The sequence below is a fragment of the Protomyctophum parallelum genome (assembly GCF_964188405.1).
Source record: "Protomyctophum parallelum genome assembly, chromosome: 1".
In the NCBI taxonomy this organism is placed as follows: Eukaryota; Metazoa; Chordata; class Actinopteri; order Myctophiformes; family Myctophidae; genus Protomyctophum; species Protomyctophum parallelum.
Genome location: NC_139697.1, coordinates 55,618,712 through 55,641,176, shown reverse-complemented (window position 1 = coordinate 55,641,176; position 22,465 = coordinate 55,618,712). Strand labels below are relative to the sequence as shown.

Below are 22,465 nucleotides of genomic sequence, written 5' to 3'. Positions count from 1 at the left end.
AGAAGACTTTTCTGACTTGGCCATTTGCACTTCGACTGTAAATGTGTAATTTACAAGTGTTATGTACAATCTGTCACCAGTAATCTGGCATATATCTAAATTTCTAGCTGCATGCTAATTTAAGCCACTTTTCCAGGTCATTGCAGCAGCATTTGTGATGACCGCTGCTATGGACATTTTTTTTATAGCCCAAGGAGTGTTTCGTGCAAAACTATCCGGATTCAGAATCATGAAAAAATTGTCATAATTAACATTAATTACATTTTGCCTGCATATAGTTTATTAATGGTACCCCAATTTTCAGCAGCTGTCACAGATTCGCTTAAGCCTAGGGAAACTGAAATTGAATTTCAGTCTTTGTGAGATGTGTTACTACACTTTTACCAACATACATTGGTGAATTAACTCTACAACAGTTATGTTTACCAGAGGTTATCTCTGCTTTCTCTACAGCCAAATTCCAATACCCAGAATCTCGGCTACTCGCTCACTCTCACTCAGTCACTCCAGCAAGGTGGTGTTATGGTGGAATTGGTGACCTGCTGAAATATGTGACAACCGTGTAGACAATCACATAATGTAAATGTGTCCTAATGTCAATTGTTGCAGTTTGTTCATTAGCAGAGTTCAACCTAACTGTATTTAGGCCATGTATTTAAAGACTTCCATGTAATAGTTGTGTGAACAAGATGGTCACATATTTTGCAGGTCACCAATTTCACCGTAATTTGCCATGCTGGAGTGAGCGAGTGTGAGTGAGCGAGTGGCCGAGATATTGGGTATTGGAATTTGGCTTTTGATCTTTGGTTCAAGGCTACGGACCGGAAGTAGTCACCCGGAGTATTCGGAGGTGGCACATGCGCAGTGTGGTTGTAGAGGAAAAACGGGACAACCGCCACGCCGAAAAACATTTAATTTCTGACCAAGGTAAACCTATTTTACTGTCCTATACGCGTCTCTGTTATTACATGCACGTTGTGTTTCAGTTAGCCTTAACAAATAGCAGCCAGAAACAGGTTCATAAACATAATGTAAATAATGTAAATGTTGCTGTGTTGGTCTGTCTGTGAGGCCTGTGCGTTTATATTTGTGACTGTGGTGCCGACCAGGCAGCAGCATGCTGCTTTATTGTACTAAAAGTTGATTCATAGATTATAATACACGCTTCCTATATGTCCGCTTACTCTAAATGTTGCATAAAACATGTGTGGGTTCGTACTTTGGGGTCTGATTGTTATTGTTCGTTTGAAATTAGGGCATTTGTGCCCCAGTCGTTAGCTCTTCGCTACCCCATTCATTCCACCAGGCTAACCGTTAGTAGGATTACATAAGTTTCTATTTACAAAAAAAAAAAAACATGTAAATCGAACTCATGAAAATTGGCAAAACAGCAATTTCGGCATATTATTAAAACATTTTAAATTATACTCTCGATCGATTTGTTTTCTGGCGTTAGCAAGATGGCTAACCAGTAACCAATGCTTACGTGTTATCAATTTATTATGTGAAAATCAAATGTACAGTCCCTAATATCAAAGAACAAGACACACAATTTGAGATGGGAGGGGGGGAAAGCCTATAATTCGAAATATTTCACTTTGAACAAATCCAGTAAATATGTATTTATTTTCAATAGGGGGCGCCATACTGTAGTAGTTAGAACATGAAGCCTAGTATGCATGGTTAAATTGGTTAATGTGAGCAGGAAGGACAGGGTCAGAGGGCATGATGCACAGGTATCACTATTTTTGTTTTATCTCAGAAAGGTGTGTGTGTGTGTGTGTGTGTGTGTGTGTGTGTGTGTGTGTGTGTGTGTGTGTGTGTGTGTGTGTGTGTGTGTGTGTGTGTGTGTGTGTGTGTGTGTGTGTGTGTGTGTGTGTGTGTGTGTGTGTGTGTGTGTGTGTGTGTGTGTGTGTGTGTGTGTGTGTGTGTGTGTGTGTGCGTGTGCGTGTGTGTTGCACATCTAGCCATCACAACCCGGTTGGGTCTCAAAACCGCTAGCAACCATGATAGTAGTAGTTAGTTATGGCTGTTACTTTGGCCCACCAGCCACAGGGCAGTGCAAGGGTCTTCAGAGTAGTAGATTTTTCAGCAGATGGTGAGCAACGTTTTCAAAACCCATGTACTTAGTTGACTGCAATTCCCATGGGCCTGTACTTTTCCCACAAGGGGACATACCTCCTTTTTCCTTTTTACACATATTTTTGGAGAAAATGGGTGAACACGCTTGCAAGTTGCGTTGAGTGAGTTTCTATGTCTGACTGCTATTTTTGACAAATGTTTGGAATTGCCCCCAGAATAGATGGTCACTGTAGAGCTCAAGACTCTGATAGGAGAGTGTGGATTGTCCCGAGTTGGTATGGGGCTAGACTGCACTCTCACATCGCAGGGATGTTATGATGGTTAATGCCATGTGGTTAATGTCGTTAAATTGTCACCACTCGCCTCCAACAAACACCAACATACTGATATAATCTTCGTTTGGTCACAAGTAAGCTGCCAGCTGTACTAGAGTGACTGAAACCCCAGGCAATGTGTGTCTTTTAATTAACTGAAGCTGTTGAGAATAATTCTTTTCGGAATGCAGACGCAGATCTGACACACCAAAGGTCCAAAATGCGGAAATCACCCGTCGCTCCCGACAATGCGTTGGTCCGACATGCGTTGTCGTTGCGTAGGGTTTTGGGTAGGGTGTCAGTCTAATGACAGATCTAGGCAACGGGGTCTATTTTGTCTTAAGTATACCAACCTGTCAGGGGGGATCGCTGCTGTCTTTAGCCAATTTAACCTCTAACTATTGGATCTGTCTAATACTTTCAGGGCAGCAGATTGAGGATGTCTGATGAGGGCTATGTGGTAAGGATACGGGGTCTGCCATGGTCCTGCTCCCTGGAAGAGGTTTCAAGATTCTTCTCTGGTAAGATGAATGCAATCAATGCATCATACAATTATTGGATAGAGAGAGTAATGGATTAAAAAAATGTCTAGGTAGGTGTAGCGCCCAAGATTGCATTGACACTGGGTGAAAAAAATGGGTTGCAAAATTGTGGGATAAAAATTATAGAAAAAAAAAGAAAAAAAGCAAAATCATGACACTGGATGGATTATTGCATTTTTTCCCAAATTGACTTGATTTGCCTCGTTCCAGACTGTAAAGTGGCTGATAATGGTAGCAGCATCCACTTCACCTACACCCGAGAGGGCCGACCCAGTGGAGAGGCCTTTGTCGAGATGGAGACTGAAGAGGACCTGAAACGGGCTGTTAAGAAAGACAGAGAGACCCTGGGACACAGATATGTAGAAGGTAAGGGAAAACATGAATAATGACATGTAAGGTGGTCCTTCGTCCTTTCATGTATGAGACAATGAAGGAACAGAACACTTAAAGAGAAATACAGGGCATGGGAGGAAATAATGATAAGAATAAAGAGATTTGAATTGAAATAAATGTGTTTACACATCACAAGATAAATCACTTAATCATGACACACGAGTTGGTGTTGGCTGGACCTCACTCTCGCAGCAACTAACTATGACACATTTTATCAATATGATGGAGCCAAATTTCAAAGTGTGTGTGTGTGTGTGTGGCAGTGTTTAAATCCAACAGTGTGGAGATGGACTGGGTTTTGAAGCACACTGGCCCAGGTTGTTCAGAGCCTGAGGGGGAGGGTCTGGTCCGACTGCGAGGTCTCCCCTTTGGCTGCAGCAAGGAGGAAATTGTTCAGTTCTTCTCTGGTAATGAACACTACTTCTTCCTTCTCTCTCTCCCCTGTACACAGCAATATCCTCAGTGTTAAAGGAGAATTCCATGCTAAAAGACTAGTTGTTACGTCCCCACCAAAGAGGTCCAGGTGTTATTTTTGGCTATTGGCTATTTCCCCTAATATAAGCCCTCAATGAATTGAATTGAATGTGGCATTGGGGTGTTAAGCTAATTGGCTTTTTTTTGTTTGTATATATCCTCTCTTCATAATGTAAATAGTATACCAAGCGACACAATTTACTACTTATTTCGATGGAAAATAGCAAATTAGCACAAAAACCCAACCCCCATTGAGGGCTTATATTGGGGAAATAGCCAATAATGCACTTTTGCACAAAATAACACCTGGACCTCTTTGGTGGAGATGCAACGACTACAAATAAAGGTAAGAAGGCCTTCTAGCATGGAATTCTCCTTTATTGATAAGGAATGCTCCACTGTCATATTTGTGACATTAACTAGGCTGTCAACTGATGCTATATTTAATTTGATTTGAGTAAATGTATAATAAACATATAATTATTTTTGTTTTGTGCAGCACTATATATTATTGTAGTTGTAATGTAATTTCATGTATTTTTTGTTGGTTGCTGTGATCTGGAAATGGCTTACCAAATTCCAATTTAATCTATACCTGTCTGTGTTTGTTGTAAAGGATTGGAGATTGTTCCCAATGGCATCACGTTGCCCATGGACTACCAGGGTCGTAGTACAGGAGAGGCCTTTGTCCAATTCGCAAACCAAGACATCGCTGAGAGGGCCCTAAAGAAGCATAAGGAACGGATTGGACACAGGTGACTGACCAGTGCAGAAAGATTAGATGCACAATACTGAACTTGTAGCCCATATCCGATAATTTCCATAGTCATTTTGGCCTACATTGCTTTTAAAAAACAGCTTTATACAGTAAACCAGATTAAAAAAACAAACAGCACGTGCTTGCATAAAAATAAACTCACTATATAGATTATATATAGATATAAAGTGTGGTTTCGGAGGGGTATAATGGGAAAACACTAACCCACCACCACAGAGACCTGGCGTCAGTTCCCAGCAGCTGTCTCTCCAATGAACACATTAGGCAGTGTTCACAGCCGTTTTGGAGATATCCTCCAACTTAACCAATGCCTTTTTTCCCTTTCCCCCCCTTCTTTTTGGTCTGGTGGTTACCTCTAAATGAAATGACTTGGAACTGGATGGAAACAATTTTGCATTGCAAACCAATACTGTATTTGTCATACAAAGATGCTCTACTTCATATTGGGACGGTATCAGGTTTTGGTTTCAAAGCAGTAGGCTTGTCAGCAGAGAATTTCTCCGATGTTAAAAGCCCCTACTTTGAATTTACTAATTGTATTGGTAGGCACTGGGATATCCAATTCGTCTGGCTACGCAATATTTTAGAATGAGAAACTCCTGTTGATGTTTTGGGGCGCCTGTTAAGCGGTGTGACCTCCCAGTGAAACTCCTTGTCAGGTGAAAAAGAAGCGTTGACATGTGTATTGGAGGAGGCACGTGGTTATATACAGTTTATATAAATACTTCACGTGTTATGTGTCTGTAGGTACATTGAGATCTTTAAGTCGAGCCGGGCAGAGGTGCGGACCCACTATGAGCCTCCTCGTAAAGCCATGGGAGGCATGCAGCGGCCAGGACCCTACGACAGGCCGGGGGGAGGAGGCAGAGGGGGAGGTTACAACGGCATGAGCCGAGGAGGTTCCTACGACAGGATGAGGAGGGGTGGGTACGGAGGTGAGGAGCAGTTGGACCGCTTTGGCAAGGTCTCTAGAAATTGCCCTGTAAAAAGGGAGAAAAAAAAGTCACAGGCGAAACTCTCCTTCAGCAAGAAGACATCACTTCACTCCGGGCCACTTGTCTTTTGCAGTTCTTTATGTAAATAACCTTCCTCTTCCCACTCCTCTCTTGCTCTAGGAGGTGGCTCAGATCGCTATAGTGACAGTGGTTCTAGCTTTCAGAGTACAACAGGACACTGTGTCCACATGAGAGGACTGCCCTACCGAGCTTCAGAGACGGACATATTCAACGTGAGCATGAACACTCACATACTGTATATACTGTACATTCACACACATGTCAATTAATACAATTATCCTTGAACCCTCAGTTGTGTTGCATGTATTTTTCCTTTAATTAACAGAACTGTGTGTGATGTGCTCTTCAGTTCTTCTCTCCTCTGAACCCTGTGCGTGTGCACATCGAGGTGGGACACGATGGCAGGGTGACCGGGGAGGCAGATGTAGAGTTTGCCACACATGAAGACGCTGTGGCGGCAATGTCCAAAGACAAGGCCAACATGCGTGAGTCTCTTTGCAAACCCAGAAATTATTCCGAAAAATGGTTGATGCTGTAAACAAATATTGTCGTATATGATACAAAATGGATTAATATAAAAAAGAATGTATATATATTCAGGGTTGCAGATATTTAAAAGTTATCGGGGAAACTTAAATCCAACCTTTATCCAATCATCCCTACAATCAGAATGCATATAACAGTGGGTGTCTTCTTGTCTTCCACAGAGCATCGTTATGTGGAGCTGTTCCTCAACTCAACAGCAGGGGGCAGTAACAGTGGCTATGGTAGCCAAATGATGGGTAGGTCTCAAGAAAGATGAGCCTGACAAATAACTTAAATTCTTATTTTGAAAACAGCAAAGAATGCAAATAACTCACAATCACAGTGGATGATGACAAATATAAGAAACTGCTAGACAAACATGAGAAGGGCGCACAGCACACCGATACATTTCTATGTTTATAAGGCGATAAACATAGAAAAAGCCACAAATAGCCACAATGCTGGAAATGTATTAAAAGTAACTACCTGTAAGGTGGTCTTCAGGGAATGAAAATATTCCCTGAAGAATGAAAATATAAAACGTGCGTCACTTGGAAGTATGTAATATTTTAGTGCCACAGTGCCCAATGAACAGTTTGGGTGTGTGTTATAAATGTCAAATATTTCTTCTTTTGTAACTTTCTTGCTGTGCACATGCACAACAAATATCACATTGTATTTCCGACCACATTCCTCTTCAAGGGTATTTGTGTAGATCCAATAGTCCACAGGGATATTCATACACATAGTCAGTGCTCAGTGGTGTCTTCCCACATCGCTGTGACTTCTCTCTTTAGACCACTCTTCTAATAAAGGCGCCCTGTTAAAGGGACACTTCACCCTTTTTGCAAAAGAATATATGTTAATGACGTTTAGAAGCTTTAGATCACTTTCCTGGGGGTATTTGTGTGTAATATGTGGTTTTAGTTATTTTAGATTGGTCTCACTACCTTCCTGGACTACAATTCCCATAATTCTTTGGTGCACTGCTCCTCCTTGCGGATAGGGGGAGAGCTGTCTTACTGAGACAACATGTAGTCCAGGAAGGAAGTGAGCCCAGTGTCCATGACATCAGAGACAACAGGCTCACTGCTACAATCTAAAATATCTAAAACCACATATTACATACATAAAGCCCCCCAGGAAAGTGTTCTAAAGCTTCTAAACGTCATTAACATATATTTTTTTGCAAAAAGTGTCCCTTTAAGTGTTTTCTTCCCAGTCGCAAATGCTTCCACACACATGAGTTGAAAATATTGAAACGCTCGGCAAGCAGATAAATGAGTCGAACTCTCACCGCATCGCAGCGGGACACGTTGTGAACTTGTAGATTGGCTATTTTCGGCATGCAGCCAAAAATACATTGTTAGTCAACTAAAAGTAAAACATTTCAGGTGACTAAAATATGGCTAAAACTTAAAGGGTGGGAAGCAGAGACATTTCCTTTTTAAAATAATGATGCATATCATGCATAAGGATGTCCAGTTAAAAAAACGACTTTAATTTAATACTTAAGCACAGTTGTAATTCTAAGCAAAAACCTTCCAAACCATAGCTACTAGCCACTTCACAATTTCAGCTAGCAATTTCACAATCTCGTTACATCACGGTGAACACAGCTCAGCTTCTGAGCTTTTCCACCGCTTGTCACCACCGTGCAACTCTGCTTGAACATTTTATTCACAGAATAGGTTCGCTACAGTTCAAACGAAGGTGCAGGTCAATACAAAAACTGCTATAGGAGGATAAAACCAGAAAAAGCACGAATCAATTCATCAGAAAACGATGACAGCTCCGTCATAAAAAAGGTCTTCTCTTATGGGGGTCCCTGCCTGGCATATCTTTTCTAATGGGGGATCATTACTGTCAATTTGGCGGTCCTTCACATGAAAAGGTTTGGGAACCACTGCTTCATGCATTGCAAACGATTTGTTTCTAGGCTATAATAGCTGCTGCTGTGTAGTAGAAGAAACGGGGACGCTCAGAGCTGCCGTTTTTTTATTTATTTATCCCATGAAGCTCCGTACGACAAGTCACAGAACATCACTCCATTCACTACTCCATACACTGCATGAAAACTAAACAGTAGGCTATGCACAAGACAGAGCCTGACTTCCACTTCCAAAATTGCACTAGGCACTGATCAGCGTTTGTTGACCACCCTTCAACACACAGCCGGCCCCGGGGGTGACAGACACACAATCCTCCCTTGGATCATCACTGGCCTACAAGGCAACCAAAGGCACTCCACCTCTATAGATTAAAGGCCTGATCCTTGATGCTTGTTTTTTGTCTAGACCACACATTTTCAGGATGTAATTTAGATTTACCAGTTTCATAGTTTACCTGGAATTGGAGTTTCTTGATGGCATTATAATGTTTGCATTGTATGTATGTGATTATCTCGTATTGCTCTGGATAAGAGCGTCTGCTAAATAAGCTAAATTGTAATGTTATTCTTCTCCTAGGTAACCAGTCGTCCTATGGTAACCAGGGAATGGGAGGAGGCTACTCTGGAAGCTACAACAACAATTCTGGCATGGGGGGCTACAATGATTACAGTAAGCACCAACTCCCTGATCTCTCTCTCACACATAGGTTATTGGTGGTGTAATGTAAGGCATAAAATGTTATCCTGGCATGGCAAGTTTATTTGTATACTAAATACTAATGGTAGTATACATTTGTGATGGCCATTCAAAGTGCTTTACAGAAGGCATAAAACTGCATCTACAAAGAACTGAATGAATTATTAAATGGATGAAGCTGAAAAAAGAAATAAAAAAGCAGTATTGGAAAATCATCAAATTACAATTATAGGTTTTTATTTACTTATTCTCACTTATTCTCTCAGCAGTAAACTCATATCCATCAGAAGTATCATATTATGCTTCTGTTCTTCCACCGACATGTGAAATAGTCCCAGTCATTTACTGGGCCAACCCCTCTGAATAGAGCTTGTTTTTCAATGATGCTTAAAGGTGCTGTAAGTGATGTAAGTGGGGTTAAAACAAGTTTTTGTTTAGTAACAGCCAGGGCTCTCCCTGTCTCTCTAGCTTTTTAGTGAACAGAATATATATTTTCAGGTGGATCACCAATTTCATCAATCAGGATTATTAGCTTTGATTTGATCTTCACCACTTCCAATTTCAATTATTTATCCTGTATAAATTCTCTCTCCTGAAGGGATGAAATTGGAATCCAACCAGAAAGAAAATATGTTCTGTTCACTAAAGAGTTGGAGAGACGATATTCTTGCGTAGCCAGACAACTATTCCACAATCTCCGAATGCTATATAGAGTCTGGAACTACACCTACACCGACTGTAAAGATGAAACGGAAGTGGGGAGGAGGCTCTTTGTGATAGAGCTTCCGTTGCTCCAGACTGTATGAGAGCTCTGGCAACGCAAGACTAGAGACTTGTTAACACACATAAAAATAAGAATGACCGGTACACCACCTTTTAATGTTGTAGTGTTTCCTCGAACACTTGCTCTCAAAAATATTGGGAAAATAATATAGTTGCTACATGCATACATATTTTATTTTTTGCTTTTGTTTATTACTTAGAGATCCTGATGTATCTATTCCTCCTTCTTGTTAGGTAACCAGGGTGGAATGAACAGCAGTTACTATGGCAACAGCCGCAGCATGAACGGCGGATGGGGCATGTAACCATGGCGATGGAAGGGGGCTGGGGGTCGATTCACGTGGCTTCATTCAATTCCGTACACCTTGTTGTGTGACAGATGGTGACAAGAGCATTTCTTATGAATTAGTTCTGAGTCAGGTTTTTTCTCTTCCCTTCAGTTTTTTAATGCTTAAAGTAAATCCTTGTGGACCGACTGAATTCATAGAATTGAACCCAGTCCCAGATGGGTACTCCAGAACATTTCGTTTGAAAGAGTTGGGACAACAGTCCAATAGACACTTTCTGATATGTAAAAAAAAAAAACTCTATTAGCTTGAATATGTATTTATTTGTGTTTTATTTTTCTCTTTTCAAGTAAAACTTTGGTTTTGATTTGTACCTCAGCGTGACATTCGATTTGTAGGAACTATTAAGCTACCAAATTAATGTATGTCATATGCCCATGTCCCAACTCATCCATGTATAAGGTTCTGTGATACCTCAACAGGTGCCATGTTTCATTTGGGAGGGGTATTTTTTGTTTAGACAGATTTTTGTACAGATTAGATTTTTATTCTGGTACCAACCTGTGTGCGTGCGTGCATGCATGTATGGTTATGTGACTGTGTGTGTCTGTGTGTGTGTGTGTGTGTGTGTGTTTGTTTTTCTTTCCCCCCTTTTTTATGCATTTAAATACCAGAATACCAGGTTGGTACCAGAATACCAGTTTGGTACCATCCTTGGAATGCATTTCAGGTATTTAAAGAATATTGACTTTTCCCCTCAACATGTACATTTTGATGACCTTCTGTAATGTCTGTCTGGTTTTATCAAGCTCATCTCAACCGGTTTTAATATTTTAGAGATGTTTTTAAATGTTTTGCTTGGACCTTTCTACACTGTGGAGGGAAAGATTATTTTTTAACATGGCACATGACAACATATAATTTGTGTTGATATGTTAAGAGATGATGTGTAGAAAAGCTGCACAAATGTGTCATTCCCAAACTAGACATGAGGACACAAAATAAAACCTCATGTTGTCCAACCCTAGCGCCCCCTCCTCCTTTATTCTGTATTGTCTGAAAATGTAGGTCTGAGAACTGTTTCATTTTCAGAATGTTAAATGTGTTGAAACCCTGCATTTTTAAACTTTTCTTTCCATGTTTTTTAATCATCAAAACTGTTCTCATTTGTTACAATTACAATTGTGTCAATGTTGATGAGACCATCAGTGGTTCTCTCTAATTGGACAACTGCCTTTTCTTGCTTCAGGTGCTATTTGGCCCTGGCCCACTGGTGTTATCAAAATATAACCACTTGAACCCTTGTGTCCTGTCACTTGGTCAAAATAGGTCTAATAGACACATTGTGAGTCAGCCGTTTTCAGCAAAGATTTGGTCCAGAGGATCAAATTAGTGTGCCAAGGATGGGCCCCTGTGGGACCCCGGTCAATGAAATGTATAGGGTTTAAGTGGTTAAAACAGGATCTTGTCATCTTTTTGTTGCTTGGATTCTCACTGGTTCTGTATTAGTGTTTTTGTTTGACTCCACTCTTTAAAAGAATGTGATTTTCAGTGAACGAGTATTTGGAAAAACAAATACCCCATGTACAAAAATTGGCCAAAGACTGAAGTAAATAATTTACTTCAGTAAAGTAGAGGAAAAGTTTTGGAGATATTTAATATCTCAAACTTTGCCGTATTTGGCCGTTTTTATTTAGAGGTTGCATATCTTTTTTCATGTATGAATTACTTTATTTTGCATCTAACACATGAGCAACAAAATGTATTACACTGAGAGAATGTCTGTTGTATAGAAGACGTAATGAAGCGCACAGCTCATTTGAGTGTGGAAGGAGCAGCAGATCTTTTAAACAGTTATTGTCATAACTTTTACAAATCCCACTTGTTCCTTTGGTTCTGCTGTCTCAAATAAACATTGATACCAATGCTGTGTCTTGAATGTGAGTGATCTGTGTGCAACAGACTTGTAATGTATTTTAATCTGGAAAGAGAACAACCTTACAACCAACCTTTTAATTTTTCAAATTAAGCCACAGGTGCCCTTCCGTCAATTCCTTTGTTTCAGCTTTTCAAACATACTCTCCCCTGAACCCAAAGACGTTGGTTTCCTGGGTGCTGCCCGGCGGGTCATGGGTGATTTAAACTTTGTCCTTGTGCACAAAGAATGGCAAGCTCTACAGAAGCTATTTTTGGTGTGTGCCACTCGGAACACCTGAGCATGAATTAAGCATTACACTGTTTTTCCGTGCTTGATATATTTTGTGAAGCATCCAGTGAATGTTGGTGTTAGATTTTAAATCCTTGTTCCCTGTGGATAAAATAGTATAAAGGCTTAACTGACCCCTCACACAATTAAATCTGGTACATTTTGCCTGCATATAGGTTATTGCGACCGAAGGTCACGTTTACTATGAAAACCTGCATCTCCTGTCCATTTAGTCACCCACGTCTCCATATATGGTATCGCACCTAGTGACATCTCGTGACAGACATATGGATCTGACCTTTCACAATTTCTTCCGTGTTACTTCTGACATTCACTCCTACCCCACAAGGCAAAGAGATCATTTTGAATTACCCTATTGTCGCACGTCCAAACATCAATCTTTCATCAAATTTAGAGGCCCTCATCTATGGAACTCCCTAGATGATTCACTTAAATCCTCATTATCCTTGTCAATATTCAAAAAACATCTAAAGAAATATCTTATTTTTTCCTCTCTGTAGATTACATGTTTTACTTTGATGCGTTATATTTTCTTTTGTGTGTTTGTTGTTGTATTGTTTATTTCTTATAACTCTGTCTGTGTTTTTATTTCTTTACTGCACAGCTGCCCCCCTTTGCCAATTTATGTACTGTTCTTTATGAACTTTTAATCTTTTAAACCAATGACCTCTTCCTACAGGAAAGGATTCCATATAAGCCTTCTGGCTTCTTCCTTTCCTTGCATTGTATTTTTTGTTTCTTTGATATGTTATTGTCTATTTTTTGTACCACATGCTAAATAAATAAACCTAAACCTAAACCTAAAATAATATCGGATTTACTGTATATTCTGTTTTATGCAGCAGGTGTGTGGGGCTTTGAGGAGGCTACCGAATGTAAAAACATTCAGAGTAGAGCATTGAGGTGTTTTCTCGGGGTGCATAAGTATACCACTAAGTTGGCCATTGAAGGTGACAGGTTGGGAAAGCTGCCTGACAAGGCAGCTGAGATGATCAGGGGAATCGCCTTACCCAACTGCCAGAGGAGAGGCTTACAAAAATTATATTTAATTGGAATAAAAGATGTAATCATCTGTGGATAAGAGAGGTCTCCTCACTTTTCTCAATTTCTGACTTAAACACATATTTTTAAAATAACCTTCATTATAACATTAATACAGTCAAATATAAACTGTCAATGTTACATCAGCAGAAATGGAGGGTGGACATTGTGAAAAAGGCGAAATTAAGAAGTTATATTCAATTTAAAGAGGACTACATGACTGAACCTTGCATTTCATTTAAAAAGAGGACAGAGGTCCCTCTGTGCTCAGTTAAGATCTGGTGCTTTACCTCTGGCAGTTGAGGTTGGCAGATATACTGGCGTTCCTGAGGAGCAGCGACTGTGTGCTCTTTGTGACCTGGGAGTTGTAGAGGATGAGTTTCATTTTGTTTTTCTATTGTCCACTATACCATGATTTAAGAAACGTTTTATTTGAAAAAATTCAGGATAAGAACCCAGATCTGTTTTGGATGTCTGAGTGTTTTATGTTAAATTGGTTGTTCAGTAATGAAGTTTTTGTTTTTGGAAAATGTATAGAGAAGGCATGGCAGTTACGTTGGAGAACGATGTATCCATGAGTAACTGTCTATTTGTGTATATGTATTATTATATAAGTACAATTTTGTGAGTGTCTTGTAAGCCTGTGCGGGCTGGGCATCTTATGATGTAGGACACTTTAATAAAAACTCTATCTATCTATCTATCTATCTATCTACTGTAGCAGATATTTAATTTTATTATAATTATGTTGAAAAATAAATTTAAAGAAGCCTGAAAAGCCTTTTGTGATGATGAAGGCTGCAGATTATATCAGTGTTTTCTGGGGAAGCTTTTGAAAGAGTCAGTAAACATTAAGAGAAAAATACTACATTCAAGCTGTTAATGTTGGGATATGAGCGAACATTTCAATAACGGTGCATGCAGTTCCATAAGGAGCTGATAGTCATGCCAAAATGCCAGCGCTCACCCAGCACTGCCAGCAGTCTGCCGTCACCCAGGCGGATGTGCACTCGCCCTCAGGGCATCTTACTTGTTAATGGTACCCCAACTTTCAGAAACTGTCACAGATTCCCCTAGGCCTAGGGAAACTGAATGTCAGTCTTTGTGAGATGTGTTACTATAGTAACACATCTCACAAAGACTCACCAATGTATTGTGTGTTTGTAAAGGTGTCTAATATATATATTAGACACCTTTACAAACACACAATACATTGGTGAAGAAATGTATTGGTATTAGGATTTTTTCTCATATTTGTTTAATATCCCCCTTGGATATATGCTATGCACTGAGGTTGAGTAAGCTCAGGACTCCTACAACAATAAATCCATTACCATTACTGTGGAGTAATGTAATGTGACTTGATGAACCCATAGGTATTATAATATATCGGATGTGCCACTAGAGGGGGATATGTCATCTTACCCTCGTGTTTCCCCATAGAGATTTGCGCATGCGCTGTGGCTGTGTTACGCCCTTTTATTGTCCATCATGGCTGCGCCCGTAGACCTCGAATTAAAAAAGGTAAACGTTCAACGTATTCATCATTTATCCTCCTGAAAGTAACCGACGGTTCGATTTATAATAGTTGCTGTTGCACATAATGTATTATTGCATTCACGGTGACGTTTTAAAGAACAAGTGCACGACAAAAGACACGCTACTGTGCATTAGACTATCATCATGCAGTCATTTTAATAACTACAATGGCTGGTTTTGGTTGAGGGTCTTTAGTAATAAGTACTCTGTGAGCAATTTCAGCAATATATACAACATATATAATATATAGCTAAGCTAACCCTTAGCTGTCATGGTTTGTTATTCTTAATTAGGCAACTTTGGGAGATAAAACACGTTAGCCCCTTTTTTCGGGACCCTTATTTACTGTATTTCTGGAGAACCTCTCCCCAAGTGTAGACTACATGTCTGGGCTATCATGTGAATTGAAAAACGGGAATTATGTCGGATACAGTATTAATTATCTGGCCTTACATTTTGAATGACCTAATAACTAAAGTATATCAAATCATAATGGGAATGTCATTTACATTGTGAATGTCAGTCTAGGTGACATAAAAGCACATAACTAATTGACGAATTTCTCAAGCTTGCTTAAAGTGAATGGCACATCGAGTGGCAAAGCAACATGCAAAGTGAGTTTAACATTGTTTAACGTAGTTTAATGCAATCTGATAGGACTTTTCTGTTTGGACGTATGAGGCTGTCAAGGCCAGAAAGTAGTTTTTTGCCAGACAGTAGGCATTCCTGCATAACTTCCGGGTTTGGTGATGTCACGCGGATACCATACCCTCAATAGAGGGTATGTGCGTGACATCATCATCAAACCAGGAAGTTATTGCATTAAACAACATTAAACAATGTTAAACTCACTTTAAATGTTGCTTTGCCACTCGATGTGCCATTCACTTTAAGCATGCGCATACCCTCTATTGTCATAAAGCAGAGGAAAGGAAGATTAGGTCCCAGGTTCGATTCCCAGCCCTGGCAATGTGTCAAGGTATCCCTGAGCAAGACACTTGAATCCTAAGTGCTGCCCCCCTGCTCACTTAAGAAGCACTCTGCTGGATGAAGTTTACCCCACCACTGCACAACCCATCTTAATGTTTTTCCTGAAACACGAATATATTGCTATATCAGTGGTGCTCAGAACGTTATCATGGCTCGCCGGAATCGGATATCTGCTACTTTTGAATAGCCAAACAGTGTAAAATATAGCTAAGATCTCAAATGACGCAGATGCTTTCACAGTTGTTACTTTAACGTTTTTTTTCTTTTTCTTTTTCTTTTCTGCCTTTATTGATAGGTTGAAAGACTGAAAGTAGACTGACAGGAAATGGGGAGAGAGATGGGGGGGGAAAAGACACGCAGCAAAGGCTGTCTCAACAGCCTAGGTGCCCAGACGGTTGAGCTAACCTTCCAGGCCAGTTAATGAATCTTTGAATTTGATTGAATGGTCTCTTGTCCCGCCTCCAGGCCTTCACGGAGCTGCAGGCTAAGATGATTGACACCCAGCAGAAGGTGAAGTTGGCCGACCTGCAGGTTGAGCAGCTAAGCCATTTGAAGAAACACGCCAACCTGACGCACTCCGAGATCGGCTCTCTGCCCGACAACACGCGCATGTACGAGGGCATAGGACGCATGTAAGTCACCGCATCACCGGCATTTCTTGACAGGAGTCTCTACCGTGGATTTTTATGAAACAAAAACTTTGAAGATAGGGGATAATTCAAGCTTTCTGTACAGCTGCAAAAAGTGTACAGTATTTGTTAAAATCATGCTTTCATGTGTACACGCCCACCAGTTCATTAAGGTCACATTCTCACCTAATACTTCGGTAGAATACAAAACTCTGATGCTGGCATTCAAAGCAACCAAAGGTATGGCTCCCCCATATCTTACAAGTATGATTGAACCCTACAAACCCTCCCGCGCACTCAGATCAGCCAACGCAGGGAAACTGGAAGTACCCTCACTAAAAACGCCGGGACAACGCTCCACACGTCCCAAACTCTTCTCCCTTCTGGCTCCAAAACTGTGGAATGCACTTCCCATTGCAGTCAGAACTGCAGCATCACTCCCAATCTTCCGCCGTAGCCTGAAAACCCACCTTTTCAGACTCCATCATGGCCCATAGCACTTACCCTAACCCCTTAGATAGCATTTCTGTTGGCTTAGATAGCATTTGACACAGACTTATAGCATGTTATGTAGACAGCACTATAATTGTATTGTATATAGTCATGGCACGCCATAGTACATATGTATAGCATAGTAGTAAATATGTATAGTTTATATGTATAGTGTATGTATAGTTTCATTATATAGATATTCCACTGTTACTTTCTTAGCTTACGCATGTTTCATGATATTGATAAATGCTTTTATGTGATGTATTCCCATGCTTTTGTTCTTGCTTACATGTAAGTCACTCTGGATTAAGAGCGTCTGCTAAATGCCTAAATTGTAAATTGTAAATTGTAGACTCAATGCGTATGGGCGGAGAATTTGGGATTCTTTAATATTTAATTTGCTGCGGTTTGCCTTCACACTGTCATCCGCAGCAATTGGAAACGCAGCAGGGGGGACCTTTATCAATGTGTTCCATTCATAAACTAGCCTACACAGTGAAATCTATGGTGATAAAATCATCGTGCCGTCTGGGACTGGACCCCCCCCCCCCCCCCTCTCTCTCTCGCTCTCTCACTATACGCACGAAGCCACACACTGTTCTTTTGGGCATGGAGGCACAGCGCTGAGCGCACTGATATAACAGACAGCAGCGCAAAATGTTTACACGTTTATTGAGATGAAAGTTCCTACTCCCCATTAGTCCCCACACAGTGACAGCACTCCTGTGTCAATCATCTATTGTGATCCTGGGCTCTACACACCCTCCACCAACCTAGTCCCCATATATGGGGGACAAGGGGAGAGCAACGGACTTGAACTCATGCTTCCTTCATGCCTGAGTGTCCAAGTTGCTCCTTTACACCTGACAGGGGGAGTTTCCCTGGTTGGACGTAGCGCGTGGAAGGAACACGTTATTCCAACCAGTTCCTTTCCCCTCCATCAGGTGCTTCGGCTGGCCAGGGGGAGGCAGTTTAGTGACCAGGATTACTGCATGTTTTTTGTGAGGGTACCTACCCTAGGGGACACGGGGAGAACATGCAAACTCCACACAGAAAGGCCCTTTCGCCAACCCCACCTTCGGGTATGGGCACTGATGACACGGAGGAGGAAACACGCCGCCAGCACCCACAGCGTCCCGAGTGGGAATCGAACCCAGGACCTTCTAGCTGTGAGGCGACAGCACTACCAACTGTGCCACCGTGCCCCACACAGTGACAGCACTCCATGTTTACGGCACGCACAGACAGACAGACAGACAGAATATTCTGTAGGCTATAATACTATTACACTGCACTGCAGTGTTTGTGTTTTCTTAAGCAATTGATTAATGTACTCGTCCTCATTTCGAACAGGGCTTCAGTCTCCTCATTCGACCACGTCTATCCACGGTAACGGGACATCTTTGCGCTGCGTAAAATATGCCTTCTCCGTCTCCAACTGTGTTCAGCTCCTCACCCGCCACATTGTTTGCTTCATTTCCTTCCAAAAAAAAATCGAAAGCTTGGTGAACCTGGTGGTGTTTTGTTATGATGCCACATGTTAACATTTCATTTAATAAAGTTAAAATCTTTACAACCTGTGATCTGACAATAAAGCCTGTGCCAAAGTAATTTTGTAGAAGCTGAAACAACCGATCTATAAGCTCACAACGCATCACATCACACAGCGGTGTGAGTTTTTAGATCACCGAATTTCAGCGAGTGACACCGTCGTACGACAAAGCATAAGTCAGGCCTAACCCAATGAGATGCTGTTCTACTTTGCAGAGCTTCAATAATGTATCTATTCCACAATTGAGCTGATCTGATGATGCAGACAAGTACATTTGGAAGTGATAAAACAAAGCTATTAGAACTGTCTGGAACACTATAAAATTGAAGCTGATAACTCTCTGACATACTCTCTCCTGATATGGCCTCCTACCTGAAAATGTATTTTATGTTATTAAAGAGCTGGAGAGACCCTTTTTTTGCTTAACAAATAAAATCCAGAAAATACATTTGCAGAAATGTCCATACTACAATGAAGATGGTGTTGTGCATCTAGTGTCCAATCTGGTGTTCCGTCTGCTAAGCTTCAAATAACTTGGGAGACCACTTCCAACCACTGCAGATGTTATGTGTTATTTACTGTATATTGTATTAACAGTTTTCAATCATAGAGGCTTATTTTTAATCTTTAATGGATTATGAAAGTAACCCTGTGTAAAGTGTAAAATGTGTGTGTTCTCGGTTCTGCCTCTCAGGTTCATTCTCCAGTCCAAAGTAGAGATTAAAGACCAGCTCACAGAGAAACAGAAGACAGCAGACGAGAAGATTAAGGAGCTGGAGGTGATTGAAACACAAATGCACACAGTAATCGTACCGATTACACTTTTTATTAACGATTCAGAATACTTTGGGTTGAATTAAATTGCATTGATTTCGGTGATCGCATAGAGAAGCATTGCTAGAAGTAGAAACAACTCCTTTAAAACCATTGTTTTCCTATCGTATGGCGAATGCTACTCTCGCAGTGTTACATGTACCTCATATTTTCCAGGCTCTTTTGGGTACACCAAAATGGGTGCAAAGAATGGAGTCAGAGAGACTGAAAGGGGGAAACAAGCGAGTGTATGATAGAAAGTGATATTATATATATATATATATATATATAATACAGGTCCATCTCAATGAATTAGAATATAGTGTTAAAGTAAAATTTCTTCCGTAATATAATTCAAAAAGTGAAACTTTCATATATTCTCAATTCATTGTGCATAAAGTATTTAAAACCTTTTTTGCTTTAATTGTGAGGACTAGCCCTTACCCGTTGTGAGATATTTGCCCCGGTGCGTTTTTAATTCACTAATAAATTCATTATTAATAATGTGTCAAATCGAAAAAAGGGCTCTGTTACGCCCTCCATATTCATATGGTCAATGCCTGTGTGAAAAGTGGGAGCGATTGGTGCAGGCATTGAGGAGATAAGTGTTTGTTTCTGACAGACAGACACAGACACACTCAGACATTGTTAGAATTATAGTATGATGATGATTATGGCGTACAGCTCGTGAAAATCAAAAAAATCCTATCAACGAATTAAAATATTTTACGAGACCACTATGAAAATGATTTTTCTAAACGAGAAATGTCGACCATCTGAAAAGTATATTAATGTATTCATGTCCATAGTCTCAAGTTACACGCTGCTGTAAAAGGAAAATCAGCATCAACATAAAGCTTGTCAAATTGTACGGAGGCACACAGTGCTGTAAAATATCATAATAGATAGTTGTGTTGAGACTCTGGACATGACCAAACACAGTGATGATTTAGGCCGTGTTGATCCACTGACAGTGAAAACTTAATGGTTTCAACACAGCCATCTTTTTAGAGTACATTGAGCTTCAGTATGTTGACAAGCTTCATGGAGATGCTAATTTTCCTTTCCAGCTCGATTTGGCACCTGCCCACAATTGCCAAAACTACTAGTAACTGGTGTACTGACCATGGTATTACTGCTTAACTGACCAGCAAACTGGCCTGACCTGAACCCCACAGAGAATCTAGGTTGTATTGTCAAGAGGAAGGTGTGAGACATGAGACTGAACAATACAAATTAATTTACGGCTGTTATCAAAGCAAACCTGGGCTTCCATAACACCTCAACAGTGCCACAGGCTGATCACCTCCATGCCACGCCCCATTTTTTCAAAAGTAGCCCAGACCGGGGCACCAGATGGCCAAGTGGTCCAGGCACATGCCACATATAGGCTTTGGCCTGACAGCGCGTCGCTTGTTCGAGTCCCGTTCATGACTTCCTTTGCTGCATGTCTCTCCCCTTCTCTCTATCTCCCTCTTTCCTGTCCATCTTCACTTGATACTATCAATAAAGGCAGAAAAGCCAAAAAAAAGAAGTAGCCCAGACCAAGTATTAACTGCATACATTAATATACTTTTCAGATGGTCGACATTTCTCGTTTAAAAAAAACATTTTTTAGTGGTCTCGTAAAATATTCTAATTCTTTGAGACAGGATTTCTTTATTTTCATGAGCTGTACGCCACAATCATCGAGATTAAAACGAAAAAAAGGTTTTAAATACTTCACTTTATGCACAATGAATTGAGAATATATGAAAGTTTCACTTTTTGAATTATATTATGGAAGAAAATGAGCTTTTACACAATATTCTAATTCATTGAGATGGACCTGTGTATATAGAGTTTGGAATGATCCTTTTGAAAACAAAGGCTTATGTCCCTCGGTGAACAAAAAATGCTTATATGACTGCGGTCTGCTACTGTATTTTGGTAGTCCATTTTGTGTCTATATGTTAACCCATTCTGGCCGGGCACCCATTTTGTTGTTGGCATCATGTCGTGCTTTAGCTATTGAAAAATAGCAGATCTACAAGCTCATATCGCGCCACCGAGTGGCGCGATACGAGCTTGTAGGTCTGCTATTTTTGAAAAATCAAAGACACTTTTAGAATCTGATCTCAGGTCAGAATGGATTCATAATGAAACTGTCAGGATGTAATAGACATTTCTAGAATCTGATCTCAGGTCAGAATGGGTTAAGTGGTGAATGTATACTATTTAAAAGCAGCTGCAGTCCTTGGCTTAGGAGTAATGCTTCCAGCTTGTCTTGTCCAGTGAGCACAAATACTACAGCATCCAGTAGTGACATTTCAAACAACCAGTTTAAGTCATGGATGATAGTCATGTCTGCCTGTTGTGTGTGTGTTTAATGTATTTCCCACAGCAAAAGAAGGTGTACCTTGAGCACAGCGTAAAGGAAGCCGAGGACAACATCAGAGAGATGCTGCTGTCTAGGAGAGCCCACTGATACAACATACCCACGCAAAGCTAGCCTACGCCAAGATCCTGTTGTCCAGAAAAAAGCTCAGTGACTCACATTCATTGTTTTCTGTTGCCTGGTTGCATTTGAAACGCAACTGTTATACATTGGCACCATTTTTGCAATCTTCAGCGCTGGTCCAAAACTAAAAGGACAAAGAAAAGAAGAATCATTGAGTTACGGCGACTGTTCTTCGCGGCAGTGATGCTTAGCTGTTCCATTTCCACGCATGGTTCAACGCTACTGTAGCAAACCTTTGGTCAACTGTTGTTTTTGTTTGTTTTTGTTTTGAAAGGACTTTTGGCTTGATATACTTTATCTTGCTTTAGTATTCCACTATTTCTCACTTAATAATTAACATAACATTGTGGGTGTGCACACACACATGCACACACCTTAGTGGTTTACATTTGTATGTTGAAGTGCACTGTCATTGTAGCTGATTTGTTGTTTCAGTCAGTTTCATTAAAGCGAATCCTACATGTTATCTATCTGTCCGTCCATTCTGTGAACAGTTGATGAAATGTTTCTTTCCAAAATGATGTTTGTATAGTTGGTTATACTGTAGCAATAGCATGTTGGAATCTGACATAGAAGAGTGAGTGTTGTTCAAACCAAGTTCTCGTGAAACCTTCTCACAAAATCATTCTCCCTAGTTCACTAAGTTATCCTGTGTTCTCTCGGTACATGAATGTTTTTCTTGGCTACAGCTTATAAAGCCATTTTGGTGTCTTTCTGGATGCAACATCATTTCAGGTTCACCTTTACAACTGAAACACGTCTGTTGTATAGCCAATCTCACCCCAACACTGAAATAACACGTACACTACTAGTAGAAAGCCCCCACAATCCGTACATATTACACTGAAATCCTCCCCATGGACCGCAACGGAGGGGAAACGTCTTATTAGTTGAGCGCCA

The 22,465-nt window shown here is 40.5% G+C and overlaps 2 protein-coding genes across 4 annotated transcripts; both read left to right on the top strand.

Moving 5' to 3' along the window:
* Positions 1 to 866: 866 nt before the first annotated feature.
* On the top strand, positions 867 to 11,158 carry hnrnph1l (heterogeneous nuclear ribonucleoprotein H1, like). 3 transcript variants are annotated; one of them, XR_014570452.1, is made up of 12 exons: positions 867 to 927; positions 2,821 to 2,917; positions 3,149 to 3,304; positions 3,595 to 3,738; positions 4,422 to 4,560; positions 5,331 to 5,506; positions 5,699 to 5,811; positions 5,949 to 6,084; positions 6,307 to 6,381; positions 8,593 to 8,685; positions 9,730 to 10,131; positions 11,147 to 11,158. XR_014570452.1 is itself a non-coding variant. In XM_083785382.1 (11 exons), the coding sequence occupies exons 2-11, from the start codon at positions 2,836 to 2,838 to the stop codon at positions 9,798 to 9,800; spliced, it is 1,197 nt and encodes a 398-aa protein (XP_083641508.1). In that variant the 5' UTR covers positions 867 to 927; positions 2,821 to 2,835; the 3' UTR covers positions 9,801 to 10,160. The 3 variants fall into 3 exon arrangements, 1 of the variants encoding a protein (XP_083641508.1); XR_014570453.1 differs by having other exon boundaries at positions 5,331 to 5,518; XM_083785382.1 differs by lacking the exon at positions 11,147 to 11,158 and having other exon boundaries at positions 5,331 to 5,518; positions 9,730 to 10,160.
* A 3,354-nt stretch (positions 11,159 to 14,512) lies between these two features.
* pfdn1 (prefoldin subunit 1) lies at positions 14,513 to 22,031 on the top strand. Its single transcript, XM_083773672.1, has 4 exons — positions 14,513 to 14,574; positions 16,045 to 16,211; positions 18,947 to 19,031; positions 21,449 to 22,031. The coding sequence occupies exons 1-4, from the start codon at positions 14,542 to 14,544 to the stop codon at positions 21,530 to 21,532; spliced, it is 369 nt and encodes a 122-aa protein (XP_083629798.1). The 5' UTR covers positions 14,513 to 14,541; the 3' UTR covers positions 21,533 to 22,031.
* Positions 22,032 to 22,465: the final 434 nt, after the last annotated feature.